The sequence below is a fragment of the Notamacropus eugenii genome, chromosome 5 (genome assembly GCF_028372415.1).
Source record: "Notamacropus eugenii isolate mMacEug1 chromosome 5, mMacEug1.pri_v2, whole genome shotgun sequence".
In the NCBI taxonomy this organism is placed as follows: Eukaryota; Metazoa; Chordata; class Mammalia; order Diprotodontia; family Macropodidae; genus Notamacropus; species Notamacropus eugenii.
Window position 1 is genome coordinate 142,881,515 of NC_092876.1, and position 12,901 is coordinate 142,894,415.

Consider the following 12,901-nt stretch of genomic DNA (forward strand, 5'->3'; position numbering starts at 1 on the left):
TGAGGAGAACAGCTTTAAGATCAATTCTGAGGTGACCTTTTTGTTAGGACACAATCAGCACTAGTTATTCCTCTGACTTTCTGATGGGATGGGTGTGAAGTTGAGTTCCCTTCCCCCAACCTTTCCGCAGCAACATTTATGGTGGCTAGTTCACAGGATTGCTAGACCATGTGCTTATACGGGTAAGCCTGGGACTGGATTTTAAATCTCTGGCTGTCTGGTATCCTCTAGTGGCTCCATTTCTTTCCCCTTTTGGATTTTCTCTCCACGCCCTTCTGTGACCATCCTTACTATGTCTTCCATTTTTAAATAGGTTATGAATTACTGCTGATTTTCAGGTTTATTACAGAATCCTAGAATGTTAAAGCTGGAAGAAACCTTAGCAATCATTTAGTCCAACCTTCACATTTTATAGGGGGAAGAAAATGAGGCAACAAAAGGGGAAGTGATTTGCTCAAAGTCACACAGCTATCAGTCAATAAAAAGCAGAGCCAGGACTAGACCTCTGGTCTCCTGACTCCCAGTCCAGTGCTTTTCTCACTATACAACTTTTCTTTCCTTTTCCCCTCAGTTTTGACTTCTCCTCTGTCCTGGAGTTGGGAAGGAATGAACACCTTACTCCCGTCTTTGCTTTTGGCTTTCTAGAGCTCTGGGAATGCACATATTTTTGGCCACTGGAGATTGGTACAATCAATCTGAGATAGCAGAAGTTTAAGCATGGTAGTGGCTTGTTGGACAGCCAGCAGTCCCCCTTTGTAGCCAAGGAAAGCACAACTAGTTTGGAGCAGATATGTTTGCTCATGCCTGTCTGAACATACAGATATTATTCCAGACATCCATCCTGAAAACAGCCCAACAGGGACACACAGGGATCAAAATAAGTTTTGAAGTCTTTAGGAGTATTCTTCTGTCCTCTGCCTCCCCGTGACAATTCTCTCCTATCCTAGTGATCCACTCTTTTAGTGCTAAATAGCTTGAGAAAGGAAATGTGGAAACATGTCTCTCCTTTTTCCTCCTTTACCCCAGAGACTTGTCTGGAAACATTCTGCTCAGGCTTAACCCTTGATCTTAAATTTTGGGTGCTAAAACCCCATATCTTGTGGCAACATCTCTTCATCTGCAGCAACTTCTACCCAGGTCTCCTTATCTTCCATCTGTGAGCAAAAACCTGACAAGAACAGCTCCAGGGCTGGCAGGCAGCCCAGGGCAAGTAAAGGTCATTCCAGCAACCAGGGGGAGAAGGAACTAGGCCAGGTAGCATTGAGCCAGGTCACAGTCATCCTTATTCCACCATCCCTGCAATACAGACTGGGGAGTCTGCACAATGGGAGTGGGGAAGAGGGCTGGTACCTAGTGTGTGTAGGCTGGTAATTGTGATGCTTTGTCTGTAAGGTTTAGCTATTCACCCTCTGGGCTCCAGGAGCCCTGGACTCTGGCATTTGAAATTACATCTAATATCTCTTATTGCATGGAAAGGTGCAGAAAACTGAGAAAACCACACTTTGCCCTAGACTCCTTCTCTCTGGGCTATATGTCTCATTTCTAACCCCAGCACTTTGATTCAGTGATTAGAATAAAGTTAAACTTTTAAATTCATCATTGGAATGGGACTCTGGGGAAATTTCCACTTTCTGTGGCAGCATCTTTGCTTCTGTGGTGGTCTCTACTCAGGTTTCTTTATCTCCTTCTTCTGTCGTGGAAATGGGGCCAAGAGCAAGGGCTGGCTCAGGTGAGGCATGACAGAAATGATCAAATACTGACCTACAGAAAGATCCATAGATGGTGAGGGGAACTGGTTGGGGGTGGAAAGAGGTCAAAAGACAGGGCATGAACTGAGAGGGTGAGGAGTGGGTTAGGCTGGGAGGGGAGGGAACAAGGGCTTGGGCTCCTGTTATAAGTAGCTAATGTGGATTAAGGAGGGTAGGAGGGTAAAGTGGACTGAAGTAGGGAGCATTTAAGAGGTGAGGGTTTGCTGAGTTGAGTGGGAAGCAAAGGATTTCTGGATACCTGGAAGGCGTGTTCTGTTTCAAAGGCTATGTATCAGGGTGGCTCAGTGTTCCTCATCTACGGGAAGGCAGTGTATCACTCTGGTAATGACACCTAACAAAGCACTTTATAGAAGTTATCTTACATGAGCTTCATAATAGCTTAGTGCTGATTTGCCTAGGGTCATAGAGCTAGTAAGTATTAGAGTTGGAATTCAAACCCAGATCTTCTTGACTTGATGTCCGGCACTCTGTCCACTATTCCAGAATCCTTCTTTAGAAATTGTGCTTCACAGTTTCCATTGAATAAATAGAGGTAATAAATGCCAGAGAAAGTACATGGCATAATGAGACCGAGGAAAGGAGGATAATTTAGAATGGAAATCACTTGTCAGTCTACTCTGCTGTAGTCCCACTTACCACTCCAGACCAAAGTGCCCCTCCTAGCTGCTACTTTTCTTGGTGTATGATTGTCCCCATTAGAATATAGTCTTTGAGGGCCATCTATCTTTGTATTTGTATAGTGCCCCCCAGCATATTTTATTTTCTCCTTCTGAACATGTTTTGTATCTTTTGTTTCCCCATTCATTCTTAGAATGCTGAGGCTTCGCTTCCTGGCAGTCATTTGTCCCTTGAGCTCCACAGGAGCAGTATGGGGTTCTGAGTCTCACTGCTCTAGGTGGGCTTGGGGATAGCACTTAATTCACATTAGCTACTTATAACAGATGATAGATTTAGCTGTGTTAGGTAGGCATCTCAAAGGTTTAGGTCACCTCCCCCTCGTTCTACCGACAAGGAAACAGTATCCCAGGGAAGCTAAATGACTTGTCCATGGTCACCCAGTTGTAAGTAGCAAAGGCAAGATTCCACCTCAGGTCCTTCAGCGTAAAAAAAGAAAAATCAACATCTCAAGTAGAAAGTAGAGGAGACATGACCAGATAGCAGACTTTGCCTGAAAAAGACTTTGGCCCAGATTGGTTTTATTTGAGAATATAAGATGAAAGCAGAATAGAACCAGTCTTTAGATTTTCTGAGCTCCTGTACCCAAGACACCTTTGTCACCTCTAACAACTTGGTCAGGTCTTTCTCTGCAGCTCTCTCTTCCACTGCACTCAGGCCCTCTTTAAAGCACATGGAGAGTGAGAATGATCTCACCCAAACAAACTGCAGGTGCAGGCCTGGCCCAGTAAACCACAACAACTAGGGGCCTGTGCAGGGCACAATACACGGGAGCCCCGCAAAGCTTTTCAGATCAGGGATAATGGATGATTATTTGTTTAGCATCATTAGTAAGAGCCCAAGGACTTGTCAAAAGCAAAGCAAAAACTTTTGTATTAAGGAGATTAAAATGTAAACTCAGCTGAGAAGGCTCCACAGCATTCTGTGGCTTTGTTGTACCTGGCATTGTGTGGGATTATATGCAAATCAACAAGAGGTCTTGGTTGGGGGCCTGTACTCTGAGCCTCTCAGCAATTTAGGGGCTGGAAAAGCAACAGGTAAGGAGGAAAGAGCCAGCAGCTATTTCCAGGCTGCATCCCCCGGGAAGGAACGTCCCCCTCACTGGAACAAGGCCCCTAGCCATTAAAGTTTCCAAAGATCTGTTTGTGTGCTATCAACAAAATACTTCCTATTGAAGCAACTAGTGAGCTGACCCAGATGCTGACAGTGGTGGTTAAAATCGGGGAAGAGCAGCAGGAGGCTTGTGTTTGAATCCTGGCTCATCCTTCCTTACTGCCTGTGTGACTAGTCACTGAACTCTCTCTGGGCCACAAGTTCTTCGTTTGTAAAATGAGGGCGTTGGACATAGATGATATCCAGCTTGAAATTCTATGATCTCATGTCTATAAGGTCAATACATCGTGGCTGGCAAAGCTACTAGCTGGTGGTTAGTGGTGTAGTGGACTCCTTCTGTGTGTGCCATTTCAGTGTAGTATGTGCTGTGGAGACATTGGCATTTTGTGGCACGCTTCCTTTGTGTCTTGTCCTAGTCTCAGGAGTTGTCCATGCTGACATTCCTTATTTTCCTGGGGAGTGCCAAATATGTGAAGTGGTTTAGAGTTGTTGGGCAGACACAGTCAAGGAGCTACTTCCTCCTGGATCCTTTGGGTATGTTACCTGTCCTCTTCATTCCTAGTTAGTAATCAATATACATTTAATAAGTTCCTACTCTATGTCAGAAACTGCTACGTCAGTGACCTTGAGATGAAAGTGGCTGATCAGAGGCTGAGTAGGAGGCATCCTTTTAGATGCAAATGGTCTGCTGTTCATTGTGAAGCATTACCTCAGAGATTTGCCTCTTTCACAGACACACGTTCTCAGGGCAGAGAGAGAGAGACAGAGACAGAGACAGAGAGACAAAGAGAGAGACAGAGAGAGAGACAGAGAGAGAGACAGAGAGAGAGAGAGAGAGAGAGAAGGAGGGAGAGATGGAGGGAGGCTAGGATAGAAGGATGGCAGGAATGGATTTGAAAGGGACCTTTGCAAAGATATTGTCTTCAGGTTGGGCTGGATAAAAGAGACCGCCAGACGGGGCTGTTCACCTGCGTGGCTTTTGTTCTCTCCTGCAGGGTCTGCTTTACGTACCGCCTATGGGGAAGCATGCTGTCTGCCATCTGCAAGAGAAATACAACAAACACCCACACGCGAGCCAACGGAAAACTCTCAGCAAAACAAACACGCTGCTGGGGAGATCCCAGCCGGGCCAGGCCCGCATGTGTACAGAGGGCGGGAGAGGGAGCACCTGGCCTTGGAGCCACTCCTTTTACTAGCGTCCTGGGCTGGCCATCAGGAAGTTACCAAGGTCAGGTGAGGTCTGTGCCTCATCCCATTAGCCCTACCAGGTGAGAGACTCTCATTCTGAGCTCAGGTTTGAAAAATACTGGGCTGACAGTTGTTTGAAGCATCAGTTATTAATATTATTAACAACAGCAGTGTGGCATAGTAGATAGGAAATGGTCTCAGAGCCTGGGAGATCTGGGTTCAAGGCCTGTCCCCAGCACATACTGGCTGTGTCACGCTTGACAAGGCTCATAACTTCTCATTGCCCCTGGCAATTCTGAGGCTATTAATTGCAAAGGAAGTGCTGTCTTGCCTTGGCAGAGGGAGCTTCCTCACCTAGGGGTTGCTTATATGTGGGAAATCATAGGTCCAGTTCCTATCCCTATTATTAATTATAGCAATAACACTGATGATGGTTGCTTGTTGGGGGGGGGGGGAGTGGCCCAGGAGAGAATCCTAAGTGTAATCCCTCTTAGCTTGTGAAGCAAAGGGCACCTTTTACATTTACTTGCACTGGGCATTGGCTTTCCTAGGTGTGTCCTGTGCCTGTTCAGACATCGCTCAGGAAGCCCCTTACTTCGTTCCAATGACAGAACAAAGGAGCCACCTCTGGACTTGTAGACTCCATCCTGATTTAACGAGGAAACTTATGATAGAGATGGCAGGGACATGGGGAGGACATGTTGGTCAGCGCTAGCCAAGACTCAGGGGGCTCTCACTTGAATATTCAGTGACATTTTGTTTTGGGGTCCCTGATCTTGGGACTCAAGAGTCTGTTTCTTCTTCTCCATGTAGAGTTTGCCATCTCCCTCTCCCCACAGCCCCAGTCACCTCAATCATTGAAGGCTTCACCCTAATGAGTGGCACCTAGGAACGAGTGCCCAGGAACTCACTAGTGTGAGACTGGAGACTTGTTTGTTCTTCCCATGGCCAACCCTGGTGGGCTGGACCTAGTGGTATTGTGTTACTCAGCCAAAGAATTCCTTTCCTCACCTCTCTCCATTTACAAATGGGAAATAAAAACCTGAGTGATCCTATCCTGGCCCTAAGCCCATTGCCACAGACCCTTAAGTGTCATACTGGAGAAGCAGCTTTCTTCACTGTTTAAGGTACATTCTCTCTGTGGTAATAAGGGGCTTTCTTCTCCTCTCTCCCTCAGAATCCTTGCCCCAAAATTCTTTGTAGCCCCTCTCTCCCAAACAGGGCTTTGGATCAAAGATCTCATAAAATGTCTCTCCAAGTACCTCCATCTTCCTAGTCTCTCAGCCTTTGGGTCCAGAGTACGAGCTTTGATTTCCCTTGGCCCAGCTAGGGAAGGAGGTGACTTTTTTCTCCCCGTGAGGTTCCTGCCTCAGTTCTTGGTTGGGAGTGGCTGGTATACCTTAGGACGGAGAACTTTTTTTCAAATTCAAACAAGGAGACCTTTTGCGCTTTCATTTGCTGGGGACTGATGTCTCCATGGTTTGCCCCTGTCACCAAATATATCTCTAGAACTTCTGAGACTCCTGGAACTGCCCTTTTGATGTTGGTCAGAAAGAGGGCATATCTGGGAGGTCTATATCTCCCTGGAGGGAACCTCTCCAAAGTAGACTGCTCCATCCGCCAGCATATCTGGAGAGAAAAGTGACCAGGTTCAGGTGAGGTCTATATCTTTGACTTACATTCATCCCATCAGGCCTGCCAGGTAAGGTCCTCCCATCCCAAGTCAAGTTTGAGAATGCTTTTAGAATGGCAGCAAGGTAAGAATGGTGACAGAGGATGAGAGTAGAAAGAAAACTTTGTAAAAGTTTTGTCAGTGGTTTGGGCTGGATAAAGGGGTCCAGATTTTCCTATGTACCTAGTTCCTTTGGGAGACTCTTGAGTCTATCTAGAAGTAGAAAGAACATTAAACTGAGACCTAAGTTCTAGTTCTGACTCAAGGTATCGACTTACTTTGTGACCCTGAGGAAGTCATGCAACTACCTTGGCTTTTAGTTTCTTCATCTACAAAAATTATGGGGTAGGACAAGATAGGTATGGGTCCCCTATCTCTAGGGGAGGTAAAACATAGTGTGGAGATTTGGTCCTACTCTATCTTCAAGTACAATCCTGTTCCCTTTATTTTAAAAAAGAAAACACAAATCCCAAACCTCTGTTTGATTTTTCTTCCTCTCCTAGTTACTTCCCTATTTCCCTTTCAGTAGCAACATTTTCCAACTTTGGCCTCTGCCCCTGCTTCCATTTCTTCACTCTTTAACTCCTTACAACTTTTCTTTCATTGTCACCACTCTGAAATGTCTCTCTGATAGCTTAGCTCCTAATTAATAAACCCAATGGACTCTTCTTAGTGCTCATTCTCCTTAGTCCCCTCTAAGGCACTTGATCAATGCCAAGCCTGTCATGCAAAGCTTTCCACAGGTTGGTTGCTTCTTACATTTCAGCCTTAATTCCTACTATTCACCTGTATAGCTGACAATTAGATAGCACTTTAAGGTTTGCAAAGTGCTTGACATATATTATCTCATTTGATTATATGACTCCTTTGCGCTAGCTAAACTAATTTAACAGGCATTTATTAAGGGCCTTCTATGTGCCATGGATATGTTGAGCATTAGAGGAGATACGGAGATAAGCATGACACAGTCTTATAGAACTTATTTATAGTCTAGTATGGAGAGAGAAGACATTCTCATAGAAAAATACAAATTTGAATATTATAAATATATGAGGAGTACAGAGTCTAAACTCAGGCAACATCTGAGCTGCAGTTTAAATGATGGGTGCTCTATTAAAGGAGAGAAATTTGGGGGAAGGGCATTTGAACACAGGTAGAAGAAAGCCTGAGACTGCTTTGGGAGATAACAACTAATCCATTGAAATTAGGGTATAGGATAGGCAAAAGGAAGTAGCATGAGATAAAGCCAAAAAGTGGGGAGACTGCTCTTTTATTTAGACAATGGGAAGGCATGGAAGTTTCTGAGCAGTGGAGTGATATGATCTGAGCTATACACAGGAGATTAATTTGGTAGGGATAGGTCATATGAATTGGGGTGAGAGGAATTAAAAATAATAATAATTATTATTATAGCTAGCATTTCTATATTGGAATACAGTCAAGGAGAGCAGTGAGAAGGGTTTTGTGATAATCCAGGTAACAATTAACGAGTTGAACTACTGGATTGGCTGTGAGAACAGTAGGGGGAGAATGGATGTGAAAGATAAGTAGGCAGTAGAGTTGACAGGATGTGGTGGCTTCCAAGGATCAGCCAGAGGATAACAGGTTATGAGTATCTGTGTTTGGGAGTATTTCAGATTGCTCCTCTTCATGGACTCTACATTCCAGCCAAACTCACCTGCTTACTATTTCCCAGACTTGGCATCCCATCTCCCACTACCATGCCTCTGCCAAGACTGTCCTTCAGGATTGGAATAAACTTTCTTCTCTTAGAACTTCCATCAAGGATCATAACAGGTACTACCTCTTTCCTATAAAAAAACTTTGCTGATCTCCCCAGTTAGTGCTCCCTTTTTCTTCCAAAATTACTACAAAGAAACCTAGATGTGGAATTGGGGATCTGGAACAGAATCCTGACTCTGCCACTTACTAGCCATTAGATCTTTGGCAAATTATTTAAGGTTAAGGAAACTTAACCTCAGTTTCCTCATCTGTAAAATGAGAGGGTTGAACTAAATGGCCTCTGTGGTTTCTTCTAGTTCTAAATCTATAATCTAGTGATCTGTGTAATTGTAGTAGAATGTGAGCTCTTTGAGGATAAAGATAGCTTTTCATTGTGTCTTGGTATGCTTGGGGTTTAGCACTGAGCCTTGTATTTGGTGGGGGCTTAGCAAATGCTTGTTATTTTTTAAAATATAAATTCTCTTCTTTACTATGAACTTAAATACAAGCATTTCATACATAAGGAATAGAAGATGATTGTACATAAAATGACCAACTTCTCTCACGTACAGTTGTCTAAAAGTATTAAATTTAACATGGCAGTAACAAAGCTGACCTGCTTTGTCTGTGTTCCTTTCTAGACTTTCTTATTCTTTCTTCTGTATAAATTTTAGATGTTTTATTGACACTTTTTTCTTTCTTTCACATCATATCACTAGCCACCATGCCTCTTACTGTCCTCTAATAGAAACCCTCCTTTGTAATAAATAAGTACAGTCATGTCTGAAAATGTATATCTGTCTAAAAATGTATACTTCATTCTGGATCTTGAGTCCTTTACCTCTGGACTCAAGTTGAATGCTTGAAGTAGTATGCGTTAACGTTAGTTGTCTAGAATTGGTTGGTCATTCCCCTGAATAAGCCCTTCAAATTTTTTTTTAATAATATTTTTGTTATATAAATTATTCTGATTCTGCTCATTCAGCTTTGCCAGTTTCCTTGAAATAGGCTTTTTAATAATTTCTTATGGCATACTAGTGCAGTGGATAGGGTACCAGGCCTGAGGTCAGAAAGACTCATTTTCCCAAGTTCAAATTTGACCTCAGAAACTTATTAACTGTGTGACTCTAAACAAGTCACTTAACCCTGTTTTGTCCTCATTTCCTCATCTAGAAAGTGAATTGGAGAAGGAAATGCAAAGTACTCTCCAGTATCTTTGCCAAAAAACCCCCCCAAATGTTGTCATGAAGAGTTGAACATGACTGAAATGACTGAAAAAAACAATAAAATAATCATTTGTTTAACCATCCCCCACAAGTAATAGGTACTCCATTCCCAGTTCTTTGCTTTGGTCTGTTTCATCTCTTATAGTTAACAAGGTCCAGAAATTTACCAACTCCAATGGCAAAATTAGTAATTCCTTTTATTTATCTTAATTCCTTATTTATCCTAAAATCCTTTTTAAGAATACAAGAATGCCTTCTCATCCTACTATTCTGATATTTAATGACCAGATCCAGGATCATTCTGGTTGTCCCTTCATGATCTTCAAGATGACAGATTTAGAGCTAGAAGCATCTGAGATGCCAGCAAGTCTACTCCTGCCCTCCATTTTGTAGATGAGAAAACTGAGGCACAGAAAGGATAAGGGACTTGCTCAGAGGGACACAACTAGTAAGTTTCTGAGATGGCATTTGAACCCAGGCCTTCCTGATTCCAATTTCAGTTCCATATCCATTATGCCATTCTGCCTTTCTATCACAGGCTTCATCTTTCTAAACAGAAACCTCCTAATTTTAAAAATCTACATTTGTATAGAGTACCTTTTATCCCCTTGCTAATTTTGATAACTATCTCCGAACCAACTCTGGCGTCATAATATTTTTCTTGAGATAGTAATCAGATCCTTGTGGGTAGGTGGGTATCTGGACTAATATGGAACTTTTCTTGGCCTTTCTAGATGTTAAGGACTTGACTGCTGATCCTTAGAGGAACCTTTCCCAGAAACTGGGTAAATCCCTGAACTTTCCCCTTCCTCAAGATTCCTTATGTGTAGTTGATGATAGAGGGTCATCAATGAGCAAGAGTAACTCAGCATAGCTAAGAAAAACCTCCTGCAAATTGGAGCCACCCATAAATGGAATGTGCTACCTCAGGAGGTAGTGAGTTTCCTGTCACTGGAGATCTTCAGGAAGAAGCTTATCAGAGAGGGTGTGAAAAGGATTTATACTTAAGGTGGGAAAAGGGCTAGGTGGACTAAGATGCTCTAAGTTGAAGAATAAGGGGTCTAGAAATCTTAGCCACCTCAAGCCAGTCTCCCCTTAGCCCACATTATTCTATGCTTATTTGTTTTATCTTTTTATCTGGAATTACACAATTTCCTTTTGACTCATCACCCCTTCCCTGTAGGTCATTTCTTTTCTCCAGGCTTTGACTAGGTTGCTCATTGAAGAATTGAAGGGAAAAGGGAGTAAATTGCTTGGGTAATATCTCAGTGGCATCCAGAGACACCAGGTGAAGAGATCACACTTCCAGGGAAACCCTGTTTTTTTCTGATCTGTGTTTGGCCCAGCTCCCTCAACACTATCTTGGATGACTTTCCTACTTGGTGGGCTCAAGGAGGCCCAGAGAGAAGAATCGTAGAGTGATGGAGAGAGTGTTGGATCTGGAGTATGAGAGACCTGAATTCAAATCCTACCAGAGTCACTTACCACCTCTGTGAGTGATAACGATGACAAATCACTTAAGAGGCTCAGTTTCCTCTTATTAAATTGGAGCTTATTATAATTGCCTCTTCCTCCTAGGTTTATAAGGATTGGGTGAGGTCATTTATATAAAATGCTTTATAAATCTTAAAATGCCATATAAATGTAAGTTATGCTTAATGAATTCCTAAGGAGTTCATGTCAGAGAAATGGACTGACAGAAGGCAGGGCCTCCCTATCTGACTTTCTCCCCTGGGTAGCACTAGTAGTATTGGGGACCTCATCCTTCACAAAGCACCAGTCCAGGGGCTATCCTGGACCTCCTCTTGGACATAGTTACAAAACATGTTTTTCATCTTCATTAATATGCTCCCCTTCTCACGTTTCTCAGGTCACAGCTGCATTTTTGTCTGATGGGCCAGCTGCCAGCCTTCTGAAGCCTGACAGTTACAAAGGATGGATTAGCTGACAAAGAATATTTATTTTTGAAAAATCCTTTTTCTTTACATGTTGTTTTATGTTGTGTAAAGTGCACATTGCTTTGGTTTCACAAGTGTGGCCTTTCAGAGCAATGATCAATTGTGATATCAGTGCTGTTGAGACAGTGGCAATTATTTGGACAAGTAGACTAGTTGATTTTCTTCCGATGGCTCTGATGGTATTTGGCCCACTTCATCTCACAGCTGCAGAGAGGTACAGGATATTGCTACCTTCTCCCAGAAAGTTGAAGTGAAGTGGTCCCTTTCAGCAGGTGTCCTGAGCTAGAGGACAGTGGAGGATTGACAGCTGGATAATGGATAACTTGTTAGCTCAGGGTAGTTGTGTTTTGCATAATGGCATTTTGAGACATCAGGAAGTGCCCCTCATACAGACAGAAGAGATGAGCAGTTCACTACCCGTACTTCATTATGGAGAATCACTTCCACCACAGATGCTTTTCTGCACAGATGGGGAGAGTGCCTTCTTTGAGAAGCTGAGATTTTTTAAGTATTTCATGGGTTTTTGGAGTGTCTCTCTGATGGGATTGCCAGTGTGAGGTTTCTAAGGATAGTTGCAAGCTCCAGTGACAAACTTTATTCATTCCCATTGTCCACTCTGAATTTCCAGAGGTCATGGTTTCTTAGGGGTCATGGTCCCTTAGGGCACATGCACTTTGAGTAAACCCTGAGGAGGAGCCAACTTTCTAACCCAAGCTGTGAAACTGGCTTCCTTAGGCCTGCCTGGGCCTGTCTGTTTCTGGGACAGCTCCAGCCTGCAGGTTGTAGGATCCGTCTGAGAGTAGAGAAAGGAACACCGTTGATTGAGAGGTACCGGCAAGGAAGTGACTTTTAAGTGGGCATACTTGGCATCCATGATCAGTACAGTTTCCACTTTGGGCTTCCTTAATCTTCAGAAATGAGTGGTATTTCTTCCTCTCATTAGAGGGACAGTGAAGGAACATGGCATAATAGATAGAGGGGTAGTCAAGAAGATGTGAACTCAATTTGTGCCTGACACTTACTCTCTGTATGACCATACTATCTGTATGAACATAGATAAATCACTTCTCAGTGTCCTAGGCAAATCTCTTTGATTGTAAGTTACAAAGAATTGCTGAAATAAAAAATTTGGACCTTCCCCCTCACACACACACAAACAAAAAGCTGGAGGGGAAAACTGAAGTGAAACAGTAATTTCAATTTCTAGTGGGCCCAAAGAATTGGTGTCAGAATAGAAGCCTGAATTCACAGCTCTGGTCTCTAATGGGTTGTTATACTTATTTACAGTCTACATATCACTCCATTACTTGTGGGACTGAGCCTCCTGGGTCAGAAGACAGAGCTTTTGTAGGATTCATTGCTTCCAAAGAACTCTTGGAAGACACAGGGTGAACAAAGGCAGGTACTGGGCTTTGAGGAAATGCAAAGGCACTAGCCCAACTCTACACGATTCCTTTTACAGCTTTTCCTTCGAATTATCCTAACTGTATAGGACATTGAATTAGCAAGGCTTTAGGTTTTATGGTCTCTTGGCTGGGGAACAGTGAAACAATGAACCATGGCTTCCACTCCACCCCG

General features: G+C 43.2%; 2 protein-coding genes across 4 annotated transcripts in view; both read left to right on the plus strand.

The window, feature by feature from the left end:
* Window positions 1-4,753, plus strand: part of BTG4 (BTG anti-proliferation factor 4) — a 78,722-nt gene extending 73,969 nt beyond the window's left edge. The window contains exon 5 of the mRNA XM_072611152.1: window positions 4,553-4,753. Within this exon, the coding sequence (XP_072467253.1) occupies window positions 4,553-4,753 (201 nt within the window). The remainder of the gene's footprint in view (window positions 1-4,552) is intronic.
* A 3,371-nt stretch (window positions 4,754-8,124) lies between these two features.
* POU2AF1 (POU class 2 homeobox associating factor 1) overlaps window positions 8,125-12,901 on the plus strand; it is an 88,375-nt gene continuing 83,598 nt past the window's right edge. Inside the window, exons 1-2 of one of the 3 annotated variants that reach the window (XM_072611145.1) lie at window positions 8,128-8,214; window positions 10,100-10,150. The gene's annotated coding sequence lies outside the window, so the exon portion shown is untranslated. Of the gene's footprint in view, window positions 8,215-10,099; window positions 10,151-12,901 lie in introns of all 3 variants that reach the window. The other 2 variants (XM_072611147.1, XM_072611146.1) reach the window with 2 other exon arrangements.